Source organism: Salvelinus fontinalis, chromosome 20 (assembly GCF_029448725.1).
Source record: "Salvelinus fontinalis isolate EN_2023a chromosome 20, ASM2944872v1, whole genome shotgun sequence".
Lineage (NCBI taxonomy): Eukaryota > Metazoa > Chordata > Actinopteri > Salmoniformes > Salmonidae > Salvelinus > Salvelinus fontinalis.
In genome coordinates, this window is record NC_074684.1 from 1244433 (window position 1) to 1269157 (window position 24725).

At 43.2% G+C, this 24725-nt stretch overlaps 1 protein-coding gene across 2 annotated transcripts in view; it reads right to left on the reverse strand.

Annotated features, from left to right (window-relative positions):
- LOC129817139 (pleckstrin homology domain-containing family G member 1-like) overlaps positions 1–24725 on the reverse strand; it is a 115467-nt gene that overhangs the window by 30351 nt on the left and 60391 nt on the right. For both annotated transcript variants that reach the window (XM_055872073.1, XM_055872072.1), the window contains exon 2: positions 5449–5990. In XM_055872073.1, coding sequence (XP_055728048.1) covers positions 5449–5853 — 405 coding nt within the window. In that variant the 5' untranslated portion in view covers positions 5854–5990. The remainder of the gene's footprint in view (positions 1–5448; positions 5991–24725) is intronic.

Below are 24725 nucleotides of genomic sequence, written 5' to 3' on the forward strand. Positions count from 1 at the left end.
TCTTCATCTTGTTGCAATCCCAAATGTAATCAGTGACACATTGAATGGTCGTTTTGTTTGATAAATTCCTTCTTTATATCCCCAAAATGTCCATTTATTTGGTGCGTTTGATTCAGAAATACACCGGTTCCAACTCGCCCAACATGACTACAAAGTATCTAATAGTTACCTGTAAACCTGGTCTAAACATTTCAAACAATGTTTCTAATCCAACCTCAGGTACCCTAAAATGTAAATAATCAATAAAATTTAAGACGGGATAAAATACCAAAGAAAAACAACACGAAGCGCGTTCTTGTTCACGCGCACCAAAAGACTAGAGACCTTCTGAGTGACACATAGAAAGAATAGGACTACTTCTTCATTTCTCAAAAGAAAAACATCAAACAATTTCTAAAGACTGTTGGCATCTAGTGGAAGTCATAGAAACTGCACTCTGAGCCCTAATAAATCAGGTTTCCCATAGAAACGCATTGGAAAACACAATGACCTCAACAACAAAAAATTCCCTGGATGGATTGTGCTCGGGGTTTTGCCTGCCAAATCAGTTATGTTATACTCACAGACATTATTTTAACAGTTTTAGAAACTTTGGATTGTTTTCTATCCAATACTATCATGCAAATGCATATCCTAGCTTCTGGGCCTGAGTAACAGGCAGTTTACTTTGGGCACGCTTTTTATCCGGACGTCCATATACTGCTCCCTATCACGAAGAAGTTTCAAATGAGCTCATACTGATCTGGAAGATATTGGGATAGTGGGGGGGAAAGGGAGAAGAAGCTATGTGACCTGGAGAAAATCTGTGCATCAAACAAAAAACCTGATCAACTGTCTCAGCATTTAAGTCATGTTGTACTGGGGTCTTTATCTTGCTTATTTACTATTGAATTAACCTGTTATGGCTGCACGCTGAATATTGAAAAAACTGGAAAATGTGTGCACATTTTCAAACGGCCTCCTAAGAAACTTTTTATTTTCCAATATGCATATATTTACTACTGTTGGATAGATAACAGTCTGTAGTTTCTAAAAAGGTTTGAATTGTTTCTCTAAGTCGAACAGAAATATTTTTACAGCCATTTTCCCAGCCGAATTGAGTTTCCCAAAATGCGATGTGTCTCTTTAAGACCTTCTCTATAAAAGGCCATTTGACTTGTGACCATAGGGACACGTCAGAGGCGTTCGTCAGACTGTAATGCGGAAGTGAGAATTGAAAGGAGTCGAATATCTCGTCCCTGGACTGAATAACACAACTTCTTGTGAGACCTGCGCAGTTAAAATAAAAATCCGGGCGCGAAGGATAATTTGATCTCGGCTTCTGGAACAAGGTAGATAACGTTGAATATGATGCCTGACTACGATATTATTTGATACATGTCACAAAATCATCCTAAAGTATGTTTTTTCAATATACTTTAATTATATTATTGCAATTTATTCTGGACTTTAGATGTGAAACGACGGAAGAATTTTTTGAAGAAAAGCTTTCTAGCGCAGCAATGCTATCGTGCTAGCTAACCAAAGAGGGAAATAATTCGTTCTGGAACCCAACTAAAGACTCTACTGGACATTGGACCCCGTTACAACATTCTGATGGAGTACCAAGAAAGATAAGACCCAATTTGGGATGCTTTTTCATATATATGTCGAACTGTTGAATGCTAACTCTGCTAACTGTGCTAGGCTAGCGCTTGACTAGAATCAATGCTGCCTTATGCTAGCTTATGATGTTAGCTAATATAACGATATATTGTGTTTTCGCTGTAAAACACTTCAAAAATCGGAAATGTTGTCTGTATTCACAAGATATCTGTCTTTCATTAGTTATCCACCATATGTTTTTCTGAAATGTTTTATGAGGTGTAATTAGTAGCCGACGTTGGTGTATGTATTTTCTCTGGCTACTCCCGGCTGGATTCAGACTCAAGCTATGTATTAGCATTTTTGGGTAGCATCAATGTAAAACTGATTTATAGCTAAAATATGCACTTTTTATGAACAAAACATAGATTTATTGTGTAACATGTTATATGACTGTCATCTGAGGTCGTTTTTTCTGGGCTCTTTAGGTTGGTTTTAGTTTATTTCGGTTGGTTGTGCATGCTACTTCAATCATAATTCATACTTCATAATCATAATTCATACGTGTCTGTCCACTTTTGTATTTGGTGGTGAGCTAACATAAATATATGTGGTGTTTTCTCTGTAAAACATTTAAAAAATCGGACATGTTGGCTGGATTGACAAGATGTTTATCTTTCAAATGCTGTATTGGACTTGTTAATGTGTAAAAGTTAAATATTTTTAAAAAATAGATTTTGAATTTCGCGCCCTGCAGGGGTGTCATTTTCGGTCCGAGGTCGGGCTTGCACGCCAAACAGGTTAACTTCTTTGGGCTGCAGGGGCAGTATTGAGTAGCTTGGATGAAAGGTGCCCATTTCAAACGGCCTCGTACTCAATTATTGCTCGTACAATATGCATATTATTATTACTATTGGATAGAAAACACTCTCTAGTTTCTAAAACCGTTTGAATTATATCTGTGAGTAAAACAGAACTCATTTTGCAGCAAACTTCCTGACAGGAAGTGGAAAATCTGAAATCGATGCTCTGTTCCAGGGCATCCCTATTCATTTGCTTGATATGTATTAGTATACATGCACTTCATACGCCTTCCACTAGATGTCAATAGGCAGTGAGAGAAGAAATGGAGTGTATAGCTTGATCTGAGGTCGAATAAGAGCTCTTGGCATGACGTGACACCAATTTCCTGTTTTTTGGAAGACGCGAGAAGGAACCGGGGATTGCCTTCTGAAAAGCTGTCGTTATAGACGGCTACTATCTCCGGCTTTGATTTTATTTGATAAATGTGACAATATCATCGTAAAGTATGTTTTTTCAATATAGTTGTATCATATCATTGACATTTTTTTCAGGAGGTTAGGCGTGTTGCGTTCTCTGCATTTGTTCAGGAAGGAGAGCTTCGCTCCCCTTGGCTAGTGTGCTTGCTAATTCAAGAGGGAAAAATGCCATTCTAAAACCAAACAACGATTGTTCCCGACAAAGGACCCCTTGTACAACATTCCGATGGAAGATCATCAAAGTAGGACCCATTTATGATGTTATTTCATATATCTGTCGAACATGCGTACTATTAGTTTGCGCCCAGATTTTGGGCGCTCTCTCGACATAACGTAAGCTGCATGTCGTAATGAAGTTATTTTTAGAATTCTAACACGGCGATTGCATTAAGAACTAAGCTATCTTTAATTTGCTGTCCAACATGTATTTTTTTAGAAATGTTTATGAATAGTTATTTGATTAGATTAGGTGCCTCTCCAAGATTTCTCCGGACGTTGTTATTGCATTTTGCCTAGTATTCACATTGTATAACCACGATTTGTGCAGCTAAATATGCACAATTTCGAACAAACCATATATGTATTGTGTAATATGATGTTATAGGACTGTCATCTGATGAAGTTTGAGAAGGTTAGTGAAAAAATGTATATCTTTTGCTGGTTTATTCGCTATCGCTAACGTGCCTAACGAATCAATGCTGTTGTGTGGTTGGTTATTGTATTCTACATTGTGTTTTCGCTGTAAAACACTTAAAGAATCGGACATGTTGGCTGGATTCACAAGATGTGTATCTTTCATTTGCTGTATTGGACTTGTTAATGTGTGAAAGTGAAATATTTCTAAAAAATATATTTTGAATTTCACGCCCTGCACTTGGACGGGCTGTTGTCATAAGTGTACCGGCACCGCCCTGCAGCCATAAGAAGTTAAAATGGTGCTCCTCAGCTCTGCTCAGTGTTTAGCTAACCTACTTTAGACATTGTTATCACAGCTCTAAATCCCTCTTCCTACAGCACCGTTCTCTCCCCCTTTCCTCTTCTCCTCACCCTGAACGGAGGGAGAAGGGATAGTGTCACGTCCTGACCATAGTTCTTATGTGTGTTGCTTGTTTTAGTGTTGGTAAGGACGTGAGCTGGGTGGGCATTCTATGTTGTGTGGCTAGTTTGTCTGTTTCTGTGTTCGGCCTAATATGGTTCTCAATCAGAGGCAGCTGTCAATCGTTTTCCCTGATTGAGAATCATATATAGGTGGCTTGTTTTGTGTTGGGGATTTGTGGGTGGTTGTTTCCTGTCTTTGTGTTTTCTATGCACCAGCTAGGACTGTATCGGTTTGCCAGATTTATTATTTTGTATTTGTTAAGTGTTCACGTTTATCGGTCGTATTAAACATGTTGAGCACTGGCTACGCTGCGTGTTGGTCTGATCCCTGTTTCACCCCCTCTTCTAGTGAAGAGAGGGAAGGCTGCCGTTACAGATAGGGTAGGGGGAATGGGGGGGAGGAAGCAGACTTTTCCTTCAAACAAACTCTCATCCTCATCCTCCTCCCTCACCCCCTCCCCTCCCCTCAATCCCTTATTCCTCTCTTTCTGAAAGGGTTTCCTGCTGGATGGGACCTCTTATAGACGACAACCGTTCCGCCTATGACCCTGCTACCCCCCCCCCCCCCCTACCCCATACTTCACCAGTCTCGACTCAGACCAGGAGAGGAAGAGAGGAAGTGGGACGATGGGGGAGAGAAGGAAAGGACAGGGACGATGGGGGAGAGAAAACTCAGCCCCACATTACTGTGTCACACTCACGTTTCATCTGTTCAGTATCATATTGGATCAACAAACTGGGCCTGATATGAATCTTCTTTAATGCCAATGTTTGCCCTACTTTCACATACACATGAACAGGGATGGTCACGCACTAAATTATATTGTGTATCAGAGCCCTTCCTGAGACATATAATTTAATACCCGCACACACTCCCCTCTTTACTCCAACCATACATTTCTTTTAACACAGAGACAGAAACACATTTAAAGGCACCGGGCGGGTGTATATCAGTATGAATGTGTATTTGCAGTTCAAACATAGTCGTTGTCAGCAGTGTGTGTGCGTGTGTAAAACAGTTGGACAGGCAGAGTGTCGGGTTACCCTGCCTAACCCCACCCGTACACACAAGTGACCCTGTTAAGAGCTACAGAGACAGAGAAAGGGGGACGCCAGGCCGGCAACAAGGTGTTTGTGTCACGTGTGGCAGGAAATCCCTGCAGGAGAAACACTAGGCGAGGTCTCTGACTGTCAACTCCAAACTAGTAATTGAAATCCTCCCATTTTTATGTTCCCCCCTGAAATAGTAACCCGAGTTAACTACTCCTGTGTACCAGGATATGGGTGTTGTCTGTGGACCTCACACTCACCCATCTTGACTCGTGTTCTTTCTTACACAGGTCCTGACTAGTATGATAGTATGTTCTGTAATATTCTTCTTTACTATGCTATCTGTACCATGCCAGTTAGTATTATACTGTATGTGCTATCCTACTGAGATAGTTGGTGTATCTTTCCAGTGGTTGTGTGGTACCATGTTCCTCACCTGTACAATGCTGCGCAGGTCCTGTACGTAGGTACTTTCAGTGTCCAGTATTTCCTGAACCACCCTACCCACATACTGCACCCTGGGCCCCGGGGTGGACATCTCCCCATCCTCTGTGTCTGACTCTGGGGTCTGTGCAGACCCATGTTTAACCATCTCTCTCCCAGTCTCTGTCCCGCCATCTTTCCTCTCCTCCTCATCCCCACACCCCAGCTGCCTGGCTGGAACCAGCTCCAACCGGATCGCCCCGGAGTCCAGGTCGCGGTTCGAAGCGGGATGACAATGAGAGGAGGGGCTTAAGGTGGAGCGGCTGCCCAGTGAGCAGTGGCTGTCCCGGGAGGAGGCGGAGGAAGAGGTGGAGCCGTAGCTGATTGGACGCTCGCCGCTGTAGGGGGAGGAGTCCATGCTGTGGGCAGAGCAGTAGCGTAGGGGGGCTTGGCGGATGTCGGAGTGGCGGAAGCGACCTGGAATGCCCACGGAGCTTAGGACCGAGTCACCGTCTGGAATGTCCGGCAGAGGAGGGAGGGCATCCGTGTAATCGTCTGAAGGGAGGAAGAGAGAAAGGGAGCAAAAAGGAAAGTGTGAAAACTGAGACCTTCATCATTGTCCTCTCATCCAGTACAGAGCAATGAATGTCAACACTCACAGAACAGAAAAATGCTTAAAGGCTTCAACTATCCCCCAAAGTTAAAAAAATATATATATATTTCCACAGTTCCCCTATCTGGATTCCAAGTGGCAAGCTTGCCAGGCCACAGCCTAACTGGCCACTGGAAACCCTCCCTCTCTCTCTCTCTCTCTCTCTCAGCAAAAAAGCTAGTGACTGTGGAGCCATGTCCTCAACTCTATCGGCCAAAGCAGAAAACACACACCTTGTTCATGTCCCGTACAGAGGTGATCTGTTCAGGTTTCCAACTGAAAAACAGACCACAGGCATAAGAGTGTGGCGTCCAGCCTCTCTGAAACTGATGCCTATGTCCTTCACTCACACTATGGCCAGTCAAGGCTTTGAACATGCACAAAAAGAAGCACTCTGCCAAGCCATGATGATCACACTGAGTCATTTACAGAGAGAGAGAAAGAAAGAGGGAGACAGAGAGAGAGAGACAAAAACAGAGCGAGATAGAGATTGAGTGAAAAAGAGGAAGATTGTAAGAGCCAACCCAGAGACAGAGGGGGTTTAATGACCAGATTAGCAGTGTAATGGTGAGAATATTCCCTCTCTCGGGCAATGAATGAAAGCCCTATTTCTCTAGAAGAGAGGGGGCTGTGTGTGTGCGTCTTAGGCGACAGACTGGTGCCGACTTAACCTTGTGTCTGTGAACACGAGCACACACACACACACACACACACGTCCATTGAGGTGAACCACACATAAAGGGTCTCTCTGAACTGCTACTGGCACTGTACAGGAATCTCCCCTCAGAAGAAAGACCACTTTCAGTGAGGGGAGAAGGAGGGGTTGGAGAGAGCGCGAGAGAGCGAGAGAGAGAGAGAGCGAGAGAGAGCGCGAGAGAGAGCGAGAGAGAGCGAGAGAGAGAGCGAGAGAGAGCGCGAGAGAGAGCGAGAGCAAGAGAGAGCGCGAGAGAGAGCGCGAGAGAGAGCGCGAGAGAGCAGAGAGAGCAGAGAGAGCAGAGAGAGCGCGAGAGAGCAGAGAGAGCGAGAGAGAGCGAGAGAGAGCAGAGAGAGCGAGAGAGAGCGCGAGAGAGCGCGAGAGAGCGCGAGAGAGCGAGAGAGAGCGCGAGAGAGAGAGCGCGAGAGAGAGCGCGAGAGAGAGCGCGAGAGCGAGAGAGAGATAGACAGAGAAATAGACAGAGAGAGACAGAGAGAGATAGACAGAGATAGACAGAGAGCGAGAGAGAGACAGACAGAGAGAGACAGACAGAGAGAGACAGACAGAGAGAGACAGACAGAGAGAGACAGACAGAGACAGACAGACAGAGAGAGACAGACAGACAGACACAGACAGACAGAGACAGACAGACAGAGACAGACAGAGAGAGACAGACAGACACAGACAGAGAGAGACAGAGAGAGACAGAGAGAGACAGAGATCGAAAGATAGACAGAGATCGAAAGATAGACAGACAGACAAATTCTAAATCCCAGGTACAGTAGACGGTGACACCAATCTTTGTTATTACGGGAAATCTAGCTACCCAGCACCATTGGATGTTTTAGCAACATTATGATCAAATCCCTGATATAAGCTGCCTGTGTCTTTATGCATTCATGTCTCTGTCCAGTCAGGCAGTTAGACCATCTAACATCAAAGCACGTGTGATCATGTGGGATCAGAAGAGGTTCAACGCACATGCTGAGAAACATGAAATGTGAAACCGTGAACACACTCAAAGAATGAGGCCACCGCATTTCTGATCTCTCACCTTGACTAAGAGGCCATAGACACTCTTACAGTATGCAGGCTCTATGAACACTGTATATAGGGCTATGATATGCTTATGAGATTCTTAGGAGTCTGAGAGTAGAATGTGAGTGTCTGTATGTCTGGACTGCCAGGCCAAAGGAAAGCATGAATGATGAATGTGAGCAGTCCTAACTGAAGCAGCACTAAACCGTGTTCCATTCCACGGTACTTACTCCCATGAGATTGGGACTCACTGTGTGTGTGTGTGTGTGTTTAGGGTCTAGATGACAGTCCCCAGTCTGACTCACTTTATAACATTGACAGATAAGTGAGAAAGAGAGAAAATGGCAACAAACCAAAACTGCAGCCACCTCATGCCACCCCGTGAACAGAGGAGCAGTATTTCTTGCTCCCAGAAGGACTAAATAACTTCTTTGCTCGCTTTGAGGACAATACAGTGCCACTGACACGGCCCGCTACCAAAACCTGTGGACTCTCCTTCACTGCAGCCGATGTGAGTAAAACATTTAAACGTGTTAACCCTCGCAAGGCTGCAGGCCCAGACGGCATCCCCAGCCGCGTCCTCAGAGCATGCGCAGACCATCTGGCTGGTGTGTTTACGGACATATTCAATCAATCCTCATCCCAGTCTGCTGTTCCCACATGCTTCAAGAGGGCCACCATTGTTCCTGTTCCCAAGAAAGCTAAGGTAACTGAGCTAAACGACTACCGCCCCGTAGCACTCACTTCCGTCATCATGAAGTGCTTTGAGAGACTAGTCAAGGACCATATCACCTCCACCTTACCTGACACCCTAGACCCACTCCAATTTGCTTATCGCCCCAATAGGTCCACAGACGACGCAATCGCAACCACACTGCACACTACCCTATCCCATCTGGACAAGAGCAATACCTATGTGAGAATGCTGTTCATCGACTACAGCTCAGTATTTAACAACATAGTACCCTCCAAACTCGTCATCAAGCTCGAGACCCTGGGTCTCGACCCCGCCCTGTGCAACTGGGTACTAGACTTCCTGACGGGCTGCCCCCCGGTGGTGAGGGTAGGTAACAACATCTCCACCCCGCTGATCCTCAACACTGGGGCCCCACAAGGGTGCGTTCTGAGCCCTCTCCTGTACTCCCTGTTCACCCACGACTGCGCGGCCATGCACGCCTCCAACTCAAATCATCAAGTTTGCGCACGACACTACAGTGGTAGGCTTGATTACCAACAACGACGAGACGGCCTACAGGGAGGAGGTGAGGGCCCTCGGAGTGTGGTGTCAGGAAAATAACCTCACACTCAACGTCAACAAAACAAAGGAGATGATTGTGAACTTCAGGAAACAGCAGAGGGAGCACCCCCCTATCCACATCGACGGGACAGTAGTGGAGAGGGTAGTAAGTTAAGTTCCTCGGCGTACACATCATGGACAAACTGAATTGGTCCACCCACACAGACAGCGTTGTGAAGAAGGCGCAGCAGCGCCTCTTCAACCTCAGGAGGCTGAAGAAATTTGGCTTGTCACCAAAAGCACTCACAAACTTCTACAGATGCACAATCGAGAGCATCCTGTCGGGCTGTATCATCGCCTGGTACGGCAACTGCTCCACCCACAACCGTAGAGGGTAGTGAGGTCTGCACAACGCATCACTGGGGGCAAACTACCAGCCCTCCAGGACACCTACACCACCTGATGTCACAGGAAGGCCATAAAGATCATCAAGGACAACAACCACCCGAGCCACTGCCTGTTCACCCCGCTATCATCCAGAAGGCGAGGTCAGTACAGGTCCATCAAAGCAGGGACCGAGAGACTGAAAAACAGCTTCTATCTCAAGGCCATCAGACAGTTGAACAGCCACCACTAACATCGAGTGGCTGCTGCCAACATACTGACTCAACTCCAGCTCACTTTAATAATGGAAATTGATCAAAAATAGCTAGCCACTTTAAACAATGCCACTTAATATAATGTATATGTATATACTGTACTCTATATCATCTACTGCATCTTGCCATCTTTATGTAATACATGTATCACTAGCCACTTTAAACTATGCACTTTTATGTTTACATACCCTACATTACTCATCTCATATGTATATACTGTACTCGATACCATCTACTGCATCTTGCCTATGCCGTTCTGTACCATCACTCATTCATATATCTTGATGTACATATTCTTTATCCCTTTACACTTGTGTGTATAAGGTAGTAGTTGTGGAATTGTTAGGTTAGATTACTCGTTGGTTATTACTGCATTGTCGGAACTAGAAGCACAAGCATTTCGCTACACTCACATTAACATCTGCTAGCCATGTGTATGTGACAAATACAATTTGATTTGACACACACACACACACACACACACACACAATACATCATAATGACTACTCACTCAGATATGCATGCGTGTGTGAGTTTGTAAGATTGAGGTTAGAAAGTGTGTGTTTGTGGTTGTTATTAGTGATAGGGAAAAAAATTGATAGTTACATATTGCGAAATTATTTTGGACTATATTTTATCAATAGTTCTTTTTTTGCTAGGTAGCATTAGCGTTAGTCATCTGAATCTACGTCAAAACTTCAACATGTTTTCACTACTTTTTATTTCCATGACTGATCCAAACAAATTGTCTCATCTCTGCAGCAGACATACAGTGAGCAATATGTTTGGAACATCAAATTGCAAAAGATATCCCAATACATATAGAATTGCGAGAATCGTGAGAAAGAATCACAATACATATCGTATCGGTACCTAAGTATCATGATAATATTGTATCGTGAGGTCCCTGGTAATTCCCAGTCCTAGTTGTTACATACATTTGGTTTATCACCCCTAAGATAAGGGTAACTGTGCTGCCATCCTGTTAGAAGGTAACAGATTATTTTATTACAGTGGTTAAAATGGATTTTCATTGTGTTCCATGGTGTTTATCGCCCCCCTAGTGGAACTTTCTGGTACTTAAAAAGACTGTACAGAAACAGGAAGTAGAGAATTCGTTCTGCACCCATAGAAGCAGCTATAAACAACGCTACGGTGTAGGTCTTTCAGTGCAGTTATTTCTTGTCACGCTTCAGCCTCGGAAAATATTTGTAAATTCGATTCAGGCATATTGCTAGTGATGATAATCTTGTTATTGATAGAATTGCTTACTCATCAATGTTAGTTGGTTGCATTTACTCACACAAATTGCCTTGCCTTCATGTATGCCATCAGCTGTATTACTTTGCACGTGCGTCATGTAAACTGATTGTAAAACATATGAGTAACAATTAGCTATATGGTTTGGTATCATGCCAGATACATGGTACTTTGGCACGTGCTTTGTATTTATTCAACTTCGACTTGAAATGTATAATGTACAGCTACAGTATGTCGATGTGAATTGAATACTAAATTAGATTATTTTCTGTATTTTGCAGTTTCACAACATAAACGTTTTCAATATATTAATTCAAGAAAAGTCACACCTTGGGAGTTTTCTTGAAGACTTAGTTGTTAGCTATCTGTCTAGTTTTGCATGGGAATGCAAATCAAGGGCAGAAGGCTAACTGAGCTAATGGCTTTAGTGTGGCTCCTTGTAGCCATTAGAGCCAATAACCAAGGGCCAGCAACATACACAAAAAGAAACCATGCGTTTCCACTTCTAGTGAAACCCAAACAGACTTGAAGATGTACTAACTTCTGTTTACCCAGCCATTCCCCTGCACCTTCCAGCTCCTTGTTTGAGACACACCTAACCCGTTTCTGTTTGTGTGTTTGTGTGTGTGAGAGAGAGAGAAATAGAACAAGAATAGAGAGTGAGTAGAAAGACTGAGTAGAGAGTGGGGTGGGCAGGGCAGGGGGGTTTGGGGGAATGTTGTAGTTACCTTCAGCCCAGATTATGTTCAACCTGATCTGTGTAAATGATCTCTAATTATGGGCCTAAAGCCTACGGGTTGGTACTGTATCTCCTGTTGCGTTTGGCCGTGTGTGGGTGTGTATGTGTTTGTGCATGAACGTGCATGTGCCTGTGTGTGTGTGTATATGCGTGTGCACATTTGTGTGTGTGTGTGTTTAGGAATTAGTGCTGCGAGCTCTACCTTTCCTGCCATAACAGAGAGACAGTGAACCAGTGGGTTTCAGAACCTGGTCTACATTTAGGCTAACTCAATAAGGAGACAAAGACCAGCCCTCATACCTTCTATCGAGCCCAGTTCAATATACTTAACATATGCCTGTGTAAACACAACACGTCACAATGAGACTCTTATGAGCCTTCATAGTCAGCAGATGACACAGATAGAATCAGGTCTGTATAGGGTATATAAAGCAGCTGCTGTCCTTTCTTCTCTTTTTCTGCCCCTCTGCTCCTCTGTCACAATACAGCCTTCAATACAGCTTTCAACCGTCAAATCTCGGTTGAGTCCCAGACACACACACACCCTCCATGCACACCCCGTCCTCTCTACCCCCATGATTCCACCCGCCTCAGCTGGCAAAAATAAAGCACATCCCGCATTCATATTTAACTCACAGACCAGCCCCGTCGCGGACACCAACGTCTTGCTTCCAGACAAGCTAAACACCTTTGTCCACTTTGAGGATAACACAGTGCCACCGACGCGGCCGCTACCAAGGACTCTGGGCTCTCCTTCTCCGATGTGAGTAAGACAATTAAGCATTTTAACCCTCGCAAGGCTGCCGGCCCAGACGGCATCACTAGCCGCGTCCTCAGCATGCGCAGAAGTTGGCTGGCTGGTCTTAAATTTTCTTACTGCCCCAATACATCCACAGACGATGCAATCGCCATCGCACTGGACAATGCCCTATCCCATCTGGACAAGAGGAATACCTATGTGAGAATGATGTTCATTGACAATGGCTCAGCATTCAACACCTTAGTACCCTCCAAGCTCATCATTAAGCTAAACCCAACCCTGTGCAACTGGGTCCTGGACTTCCTGACAGGCTGCCCCCAGGTGGTGAAGGTAGGAATCAAGACCTCCACTTCATTGATCCTCAACACAGGGGCCCCACAAGGGTGCGTGCTCAGCCCCCACCTGTACTCCCTGTTCTCCCATGACTGCGTGGTCACGCATGCCTTCAACTCAATCATCAAGTGCAGACAACATAACAGTAGTAGGCCTGATTACCAACAATAACGAGACAGCCTACAGAGAGGAGGCGAGGGCCCTGGGAGTGTGGTGCCAGGAAAATAACCTCACTCAATGTCAACAAAACAAAGCTGATCGTGGACTTCAGGAAGCAGCAGAGGGAGCGTGCCCCTATCCACATCGACGGGCCCGCAGGGAGCAGGTGGAAAGCTTCAAGTTCCTCGGCATACACGGCACTGATGATCTGAAATGGTCCACCCACAGACAGTGTGATGAAGAAGGCTCAACAGCACCTCTTCAACCTCAGGAGGCTGAAGAAATGTGGCTTGGGACCTAAAACCCACAAACTTTTACAGATGCACAATTGAGAGCATCCTGTCAGGCTGTATCACTGCCTGGTACGACAACTTCACCGCCCACAACCTCAGGGCTCTCCAGAGGGTGGTGCGGTCTGCTATCTCAAGGCCATCGTACTGTTAAATAGCCATCGCTAGCTTTCACCCGATTACGTAACCCTGCACCTTAGATGCTGCTGCCCCATATATATAGACTTGAAATCACTGGCCACTTTATTAACGGAACACTAGTTACTTTAATAATGTTCACATATTTTTGCTTTATCATCTCATATGTACAGTTAAAGTCAGAAGTTTACATACACTTAGGTTGGAGTCATTAAAACTAGTTTTTCAACAGCTCAACAAATTTCCTGTTAACAAACTATAGTTTTGGCAAGTCGGTTAGGACATGTACTTTGTGCATGACACCAGTAATTTTTCCAACAATTGTTTACAGGCAGATTATTTCACTTATGATTCTCTGTATCACAATTCCAGTGGGTCAGAAGTTTACATACAATAAGTTGACTGTGCCTTTAAACAGCTTGGAAAATTCCTTAAAATGATGTCATGGCGTTAGAAGTTTCTGATAGGCTAATTGACATAATTTGAGTCAATTGGAGGTGTACCTGTGGATGTGTTTCAAGGCCTACCTTCAAACTCAGTGCGTCTTTGCTTGACATCATGGGAAATTCAAAAGAAATCAGCCAAGACCTCAGGAACAAAATTGTAGACCTCCACAAGTTAGCAAGGAAGAAGCCACTTCTCCAAAACCACCATAAAAAAGCCAGACTATGGTTTGCAACTGCACATGGGGACAAATTTCATACTTTTTGGAGAAATGTCTGAATAAACAAAATAAAACTGTTTGGCCATAATGACCATCGTTATGTTTGTAGGAAAAAGGGGGAGGGTTGCAAGCCGAAGAACACCATCCCAACCATGAAGCACGGGGGTGGCAGCATCATGCTGTGGGGGTTCTTTGCTGCAGGAGGGACTGGTGCACTTCACAAAGTAGATGGCATCATGAGGAAAATTATGTGGATATATTGAAGCAACATGTCAAGACATCAGTTAGGAAGTTAAATTTTGGTCACAAATGGGTCTTCCAAATGGACAATGACCCCAAGCATACTTTCAAAGTTGTGGCAAAATGGCTTAAGGTCAACAAAGTCAAGGTATTGGAGTGTCCATCAAAGTCCTGACCTCAATCCTATAGAAAATGTGTGGGCAGAACTGAAAAAGCGTGTGCAAGCAAGAAGGCCTACAAACCTGACTCAGTTACACCAGCTCTGTCAGGAGGAATAGGCCAACATTCACCCAACTTATTGTGGGATGGTTGTGGAAGGCTACCCAAAACGTTTGACCCAAGTTAAACAATTTAAAGGCAATGCTACCGAATACTAATTGAGTGTATGTAAACTTCTGACCCACTGAGAATGTGATGAAAGAAATAAAAGCTGAAATAAATCTCTATTATTCTGACATTTCACATTCTTAAAATAAAGTGGTGATCCTAACTGACCTAAAACAGATTTTCTACTAGAATTAAATGTCAGGGATTGTGAAAAACTGAGTTTAAATGTATTTAGCTAAGGTGTAAAAGATGTAAACTTCCGACTTCAACTGTATATACTGTATTCTATTCTTCTGTATTTTAGTCTATGCCACTCTGACATTGCTCAAACTGATATATATATTCCTTAATTCCATTTTTTTACTTTTAGGTTGTGTGTATTGTTGTGAATTGTTCGATTTTACTGCACTGTTGGAGCTAGAAACAGAAGCATTTCGCTACACCTGCAATAACATCTGGTAAACATGTGTATGTGACAAATAACATTTGATTTGATATATCAACTCAAAGGAAAGGAGAAAAAGTTAAGATGGATAGAGAAAAAAAATGGGCAGACAAAGATGAATAGAGATAAAGAGGGTAAGGATAAAAAAAGGACAGAGGGAGAAATGGAGGGGGCCCTCTTGAGTGCTACTGCTGAGAGACTCACTCTAAAACATGACATCATTGAATTCAGCTCCGCTCAGGACAATGGTCTGGCCTGTGAGCTTTAGGCCTCTCCCTACGCCCCCTCACATTCTTTATCCCTCTGTACCTCTATTTTCTTCCACACTTGCTCTTACTTTTTTTACTCTCGCTCGCTCACTCACTCCATTCCTTCTTCCCCCTAACATTCATAAATATAACTGCCACAGATCCTCTATGTCAGTGTTGTTCATAGAGACATGATGTTTAGGAAGTCATGCAAGGGTTCCACTCACAGCTTTGCAAATTCCAGCAATCCTGGCCCGGGAGATTTCAGAGGATTAATGAGTTCCTAACCGTATATACTTTACCACATAAAAAGCATATACTTTACCATATAAAAATATACTCACATGGCAGAGCAGATATATACTTACAGACCAGGGCACATACAATGCAGAGAACATGTGTGGGCCAAGACTTGTTCACTTTCTCAAATAACTCTAGTTATTCAGTTCTACATAGCTTACAAAATTGCCAATCCCAACTGTCACTTGAAATCTCAAGTCCACAAACTTTATATCAGCTACAGTATTTGACAAGCATAAACTTTATTTGAGGTATATGAGTTACATGACAAAAACATTTTTATGATATTATAATGAGGTGCTGAAGGAGTACTGTGGGAGATGTAAAGAATGTCATGGAATCCTCTCATAGCTTGGGCATTGGTCGTTCCATGTCATTTCAGCAAGCTATGACACCCACCATCTCACATTGCTCTGAAATCGATAAGATAAGCATTCCGGGAAACATTATTTTTTTGAAATATATTTTGATCTTACAGAAATTAAAGGTGCACAGTGCAGAAATGTTTCCTCCATTTCCTGGTTGCATAAATTATATTTGTTCGCCTAATTTCAGTTTATGTGGTAAAACAAGCAAGTGTAGAGAATCATTGTACAATCTAAACCGCTGTGAAATATCTTTTCCATAAACAAATATATTGTATTTTCAGCTGGTGTACGAAACCGAAAGTAAAAGATGCAAAAAATTGAATTTAAGAACCGGAAGCACAGAAATAGCATACATAGAACAGATCGACCACTTCTTACGAGTTTCTTTCTGTCACAGTCGTGTGTATAGGTGGCAGGGAATCAGGCACAGGAGAATCAAAACTTGGTGAAATGGAGTAGTTTAATAACATAAAGCACTTAACTCCAAAACCATGTAATACAATGAAACAAAATGGGTACGAGGACCCGTCGCGCACCAAATACAAAAACACATATACTGAACATAAAACATAGATAACTATGGTCAGGGAGTGACACTTTCCATGAGAATGACATATCTATAACTCACTTTTCTATGTGAATTTTGTCAGGTCACCCAAAAAGTTACATGTTGCAGCTTAAGCTAATTGATTATAATCAGACATTAAATGTATAGGATTCATAAAGTAGTCAATACTTATAGTACCTATCATCTGATATGGATAAAAAAAAATTTATAACAATGAGTAAGACATGAGGAATACATTTTTTTGTCAAAAGCCATCCACGGACCCCTCATACTGTATGCCAATCCCACCCCAACAATAAACATATCGTATCAGTTCTTTATGTTTGACGGGTAGTATGGAGCTGCGGCTCAGAGTATCGTTTCTTTATCCTATGTAATGTTTTCAGTGAATTTGGTGATGTTTTTTTCCCCCTGTTCAGAGAAATTAGTCATTGAAGCTGTTGGGTTTATGTTCCATCCTACATCCTGATATTACCAGGTTACCTGCTATTATGTGATTCTTTTTAAGACCTCTCCCCCACCATTGTTAAAAGGATAGTTCACACAAATCACTAAATTACATATTGGTTACACAATCAGTTTTTATATACTTAAGGATGATTTGGACAAGAAGTGTGAAAATGCTGATATAGACACAGTACCATTGATTTGCATTTGATGTGCTACAAATACTAAAAAGTTTGAAATAGTGGCGAGATATACAAAACCAAAGCAAGGGGTTGCTGTCATATCTGGTCCATAGACTGCTAGGGGTTGGATTCTTAAAAAAATAATCACTTAATAGCAGTAACAGCATCAACTAGTGGTCAGAACCTGATACTATCTGTACATAGGATGGGACAAATGCAATAACTTCAATCCAGCATGGGTTAGAATGGCGCTGCATTGCATAGCAGCCATTTTATGGGCTCCTGACCATCGCAGAGTACGACCCTGCCTCACGCAGGAAGCGGCGCAGGTCCTAATCCAGGCACTTGTCATCTCCCGTCTGGATTACTGCAACTCGCTGTTGGCTGGGCTCCCTGCCTGTGCCATTAAACCCCTACAACTCATTCAGAACGCCGCAGCCCGTCTGGTGTTCAACCTTCCCAAGTTCTCTCACGTCACCCCGCTCCTCCGCTCTCTCCACTGGCTTCCAGTTGAAGCTCGCATCCGCTACAAGACCATGGTGCTTGCCTACGGAGCTGTGAGGGGAACGGCACCTCCGTACCTTCAGGCTCTGATCAGGCCCAACACCCAAACAAGGGCACTGCGTTCATCCACCTCTGGCCTGCTCGCCTCCCTACCTCTGAGGAAGTACAGTTCCCGCTCAGCCCAGTCAAAACTGTTCGCTGCTCTGGCACCCCAATGGTGGAACAAACTCCCTCACGACGCCAGGTCAGCGGAGTCAATCACCACCTTCCGGAGACACCTGAAACCCCACCTCTTTAAGGAATACCTAGGATAGGATAAAGTAATCCTTCTAACCCCCCCCCCTTAAAAGAGTTAGATGCACTATTGTAAAGTGGTTGTTCCACTGGATATCATAAGGTGAATGCACCAATTTGTAAGTCGCTCTGGATAAGAGCGTCTGCTAAATGACTTAAATGTAAATGTAAATGTAAATGACCAATTCTGCTATTTTGTGTTTTATTTAACTGATCTTAAAGCTGCAATATTTAACATTTTGGGCAACCCGACTAAATTCACATAGAAATGTGAGTTATAGATCTGTCATTCTCATGGAAAACAAGTCTAAGACGCGATAGATCTGTTCTACGTGCACTATTTCTGTGCTTCCAGTTCTTAAGTTTAGTTTTTGCACACCAGCTTCAAACTTCTGCATATTGCACCTTTAACTTTTTTTCAAGTAATGTTTCCGCCATCGTTTCCTATGACCGAAAAGAGCTTCCGGACATCAGAACAGCGATCACTAACCTCGATATCAATTAAGATTTCTACTTCAACAAGTCGGAGGCGCAGGACATACTGTTTACCCCGGACCAAACCGTAATCTCTGAGACATGGAAAAGGTGGTGTAAGAGAGCCTGACGTGTGGGCACCCTGAGGAACTGCATCAGGGTGCCCACACATTCTATTGGCGAACGTTCTATTGGCGAACGTACAGTTACAGGAGAATTAATTTTTAATTTTTAATTAATTTTACACATGGAATAAACAAATACACAGACAATAAGACAATAGAAAGAGAATCGGCCCGAGAATTGAACCCTGTGGCACCCCCATAGAGACTGCCAGAGGTCCGGACAACATGCCCTCCGATTTGATACACTGAACTCTGTCTGAGAAGTAGTTGGTGAACCAGGCGAGGCAGTCATTTGAGAAACCAAGGCAGTTGAGTCTGCCAAAAAGAATGTGGTGATTGACAGAGTCGAAAGCCTTGGCCAGGTCGATGAATACAGCTGTACAGCTTATCGTTGGCGGTTATGATATTGTTTAGGACCTTGAGCGTGGCTGAGGTGCAACCATGACCAACTTGGAAACCAGATTGCATAGTGGAGAAGGCACGGTGGGATTCGAAATGGTCGGTGATCTGTTTGTTAACTTGGCTTTCGAAGACCTTAGAAAGGCAGGGTAGGATAGATCTAGGTCAGTAGCAGTTTGGGTCTAGAGTGTCCCTTTGAAGAGGGGGATAACCGCGGCAGCTTTCCAATCTTTGGGGATCTCAGACGATACGAAAGAGAGGTTGAACAGGCTAGTAATAGGGGTTGCAACAATTTCGGCAGATCATTTTAGAAAGAGCGGATCAGATTGTCCAGATTGTCTAGCCCGGCTGATTTGTAGGGGTCCAGATTTTGCAGCTCTTTCAGAACATCAGCTATCTGGATTTGGGTGAATGAGAAATGGGGGAGGCTTGGGCAATTTGCTGTGGGGGTGCAGGGCTGTTGACTGGGGTAGGGGTAGCCAGGTGGAAAGCATGGCCAGCCGTAGAGAAATGCTTATTTAAATTCTCAAATATCGTGGATTTATCAGTGGTGACAGTGTTTCCTAGCCTCAGTGCAGTGGGCAGCTGGGAGGTGGTGCTCTTATTCTCCATGGACTTTAGTGTCTCAGAACTTTTTGGAGTTTGTGCTACAGAATGCAAATTTCTGTTTGAAAAAGCTAGCCTTTGCCTTCCTAACTGCCTGTGTATATTGGTTCCTAACTTCCCTGAAATGTTGCATATCGCGGGGGCTATTCAATGCTAATGCAGTACGCCACTGGATGTTTTTGTCCTGGTCATGGGCAGTCAGATCTGGAGTGAACCAAGGGCTATATCTGTTCCTGGTTCAAATTTTTTTGAATGGGGCATGCTTATTTAAGATGGTGAGAAAAGCACTTTTAAAGAATAACCAGGCATCCTCTACTGACGGAATGAGGTCAATATCCTTCCAAGATACCCGGGCCAGGTCGATTAGAAAGGCCTGCTCGCTGAAGTGTTTTAGGGAGCATTTGACAGTGATGAGGGGTGGTCGTTTGACCGTAGACCCATTACGGATGCAGGCAATGAGAAAGTGATCGCAGAGATCCTGAATGAAGACAGCAGAGGTGTATTTGGAGGGCAGGTTGGTTAGGATGATATCTTTGAGGGTGCCCGTGTTTACAGATTTGGAGTTGTACCTGGTAGGTTCATTGATAATTTGTGTGATATTGAGGTCATCAAGCTTAGATTGTAGGATGGCCGGGGTGTTAAGCATGTCACAGTTTAGGTCACCAAGCAGCATGACCTCTGAAGATAGATGGGGGCAATCAATTCACATATGGTGTCCAGGGCACAGCTGGGGGAAGAAGGTGGTCTATAGCAAGAGACAACGGTGAAAGACTTGTTTCTGGAAAGGTGGATTTTTAATTGGAAAAGCTCAAATTGTTTGGGCACAGACCTGGATAGTAAGACAGAACTGTAGGCTAACCACCCACTTTGGCAGTTCTATCTTGTAGGAAAATGTTGTAGTTAGGGATGGAAATTTCAGGGGTGTGTGGTCTTCTTAAGCCATAATTCAGACACGGCTAGGACATCCGGGTTGGCAGAGTGTGCTAAAGCAGTGAGTAAAACAAACTTAGGGAGGAGGCTTCTAATGTTAACATGCATGAAACCAAAGGCTTTTACGGTTACAGAAGTCAAACAATGAGAATGCCTGGGGAATGGGAGTGGAGCTAGGCACTGCAGGGCCTGGAGTAAGTTATGTCACCAGAGGATCAGAGGAGTTGGATAAGGGTACGGCTAAAGGCTATAAGAACTGGTCGTCTAGTACGTTCAGTTCTTATAGAGAGTAAAAGGAGCAGGTTTCTGAGCACAGTAGAATAGATTCAAGGCATAATGTACAGACAAAGGTATGGTAGGATGTGTATACAGTGGAGGTACCCCAGTATCCCAGTCCTCAGCAGGCCAATCCCTGTACCTTTTGCAGAATATCAGCCTGTCATCAGCCTGTCCCTGATGTTTTTCCTGGAGAGAAGTGGCTTCTTTGCTGCCCTTCTTAAAACCAGGCCATCCAAAAGTCTTCGCCTCATTGTGCGTGCAGATGCACTCACACCTGCCTGCTGCCATTCATGAGCAAGCTCTGTACTGGTGGTGCCCCGATCCCGCAACTGAATCAACTTTTTAGGAGACAGTCCTGGCGCTTGCTGGACTTTCTTGGGCGCCCTGAAGCCTTCTTCACAACAATTGAACCGCTCTCCTTGAAGTTCCTGATGATCCGATAAATGGTTGATTTAGGTGCAATCTTACTGGCAGCAATATCCTTGCCTGTGAAGTCCTTTTTATGCAAAGCAATGATGGCAGCACTTGTTTCCTTGCAGGTAACCATGGTTGACAGAAGAACAATGATTCCAAGCACCACCCTCCTTTTGAAGCTTCCAGTCTGTTATACGAACTCAATCAGCAATGACAGAGTGATCTCCAGCCTTGTCCTCGTCAACACTCACACCTGTGTTAACGAGAGAATCACTGACATGTCAGCTGGTCCTTTGTGGCAGGGCTGAAATGCAGTGGAATTTTTTGGGGGGATTCAGTTCATTTGCATGGCAAAGAGGGACTTTGCAATTACTCTGATCACTCTTCGTAACATTCTGGAGTATATGCAAATTGCCATCATACAAACTGAAGCACCAGACTTTGTGAAAATTAACATTTGTGGCATTCAACTTTTGGCCACGACTGTACTGCATACTATATATTATTTAATTTTAGTATACAGTAAACAAACGGTATTCTTTCTGTTGAGCGCACTTGCGCTATGCCTGTCTACTGGAAGTTGATGCCCTTGCTAACTTGTTAGCATAACAAATTGCTAGCTAGACATCACACGACTTCGGGTGTTTGCAAATTCAGAGCATTTTGCTCTCGGAGTATTCAGACCGCACACTGGACGCTCTGGCCGAGGAGTAGGGTTGACCCGAACGTTCTGACCTCACAGCGGAAGTCAAGCACCCAAGCTAACTGGCTACATCCAGACAAAAATGAGAGAACACCTCACTCTTACCATTTTACTCGCCGTAGCAGAGCTGGTTAGGCTGTTTATTATATCCAGAGCATTGGTGTCTAACTGTGCTGCAGGCAACAATTTAGCCTTTCTAGGGTCGGTGCAGTTTCCTGAATTTCCGCCTGTCTGATGTGCCCAAAGTAAACTGCCTGTTACTCAGGCCCAGAAGCTAGGATATGCATATAATAGGTAGAATTGGATAGAAAACAATCTGAAGTTTCTAAAACTGTTAAAATGTCTGAATATATCAAAACTGATATAGCAGGCGAAAATCGAGACGGAATATTTTTTTTTGAGCTTGGAATGACTTCCAATGCAATGCTATTGAAAGATCTAATTTCCACCTCCCAGATAGCAGTTCCTATGGCTTCCACTAGATGTCAGTCTTTATACAAGTTTTTAGGCTTGTTCTTTTGAAAAATGAAGAAGTATTTGTAGTTGTTCCAAGTTGTGCGCCAGGGCAAAAGTAGTCTTTTTGCGAGTGTGAACGTGGGTGCCCTCTTCGTTCTTTTCCTTTGCTATTGAACATACGATTCTCCTTCTAAAATATTATTGTTTATTTAGATATTAGACAACCTGAGGTTTAATAAACATTGTTTGACTCGTTTGGACAAACTTTGCTGGTAACTTTTTGGAATCCTTTGTATGCATGTTGAAGGACTGGATTATTGAATTCGATGACTCCAACTAAACAGCGTTTTTGGGATATAAAGTAGGACTTTATCGAACAAAACGACCATTCATTGTGTAGCTGGGATGCTTGGGATTGCAACCAAAGGGAAGATCTTCGAAAGTAAGTGCTTTATTCTATCGCTATTTATGATTTAATTTTTTTTCGCCAGTGCTGGTTTGAAGGATATGTTGACATGGGGCACTGTCCTCAGACAATCGAATGCTACGCCTTCATCGCAAAGCCTTTTTGAAATCTGTCAACGAAGTTAGGTTACCAAGATTCTAAGCTAAGGAATCATGTATGACACTTGTATTTTCATGAATGTTTAATCTTACGATTTTGTATTTTGAATGCTCTGATATCACCCGATAATGTCGAATTTGATCACGCTAGCGGGATCTTCGTGCCAAGAGGTTTTAATTCTGCTATTTTGCCACCTTTAACTGACACTGGCCATATTAAAACAAATGTTGAGCATTAGTTAATTCATCAGTTATTCTGCGCTCTGAAATCGGAGTAATAGCCAGAGCGAATTTACAAACACACCCGAATTAACAATGTCCATTGAGACTAACGGTGACTAACCCTGTTCCGTACAAATATGTGTAACCGCAGCATTCAAATGAGGCTGCAATGAAAATGAATGGGACTGTAGCGACTGTGTTGGCATCAAAATCCAGGGTTTGAACTACGTTTCAATTCAAGCGTTGATTGACATGGTAATGGCCCAATAGTATTGGAGAATAGTTGAAAAAAACAGACCCCTTATGCTGTACAATAAATTGTGACGTATATTGGCGTAACGTACGGCATTATGCAACTCATTCTGTGTCATACAGCCTGATTCCACCAGGTGTAGCGCTTCTCTCACAGATTAAAAACAAGAAAAGGACAGGGTAAGGGGTAAGGGGGATACCTAGTCAATTGTACAACGATGCATTCATTTTTTGCATCATCACTGCAAGCCATCATGACTCCGTGACAGCCGCTGTGAACTTCTGAAGATAACCCTAAAAACCCGATTGAAATTTAACACAAACCTTTAAAATAGGGATGTATTGACACATTATATACACGCTTTATAGGGTTTTATTTAAATTTGAGGTGATAAGTTAGACAGATGCGGTGAAAAAAGCCATATCCCCAAATGACATATCGCCCCCTTTCACTATCACACAGTAGGTTTTGCTTCCCCACCCGTTGTTTTTTTTAAAGACCAAGGAGGTCATTGCCTTCTTTAATCATGCAGAGACGGGCAGCATGAAGGTCTCATCATTGATTTTGCTGGAAAAGGGAGAAATTGTGCATTACAATGGTTTTCATATTACAGTTGACCTTGAAGTATTTTTTGGGGCAACTGTACAAAGTGCATTAGTTGGCTAAGAATGATGTGAATAATCAAGTTAATAAATGTTGGGTAGTTAGATAGCATATAGGTGGCAAGTTCGACGTATTAGTAGCCAACTGACGTTTGGTAGATAGCTAACATACCGGTACATGCTGCAGTAATGATATGCTACGTGGTTAGTGAGGATAGGGTAGCCAACATAACGTGTAAAGTAACTTATCTGAAAAGTCATTACATTGCTCAACATTTTGTTAACATTTGTCATAATTAGTTAAAATGCATTTGTATCCGCTCTCGGACTTCGGCTTCATATTTTCCACAATTTTCTTCAAATCTGAAAATGTTGTGAAGCCACGCCCACTTTCCGAAGAATTACATTATGGGCCCTAAAAGTACGTAAATAGTGTCCACTGCTTGTATACTTCGTATTTTGGTGAATGTAGTATGACATCCAGGAACTTTTGGCATACTATCTATATCCATACTATGACCAATAAGCATACTACATACTCAATTTACATCAGAAATAGTATAGTTAGTATTCAAACACAGCTATTGTCTCATTCAAACCTGAAAACAAAGTGGAAGTTATAGATATCATAACCATAACATTATATACACTCATCTCAGGGATATTGTCAATATTTTTTACTGGAATTACAAAATATAATACACTGCTCAAAAAAAT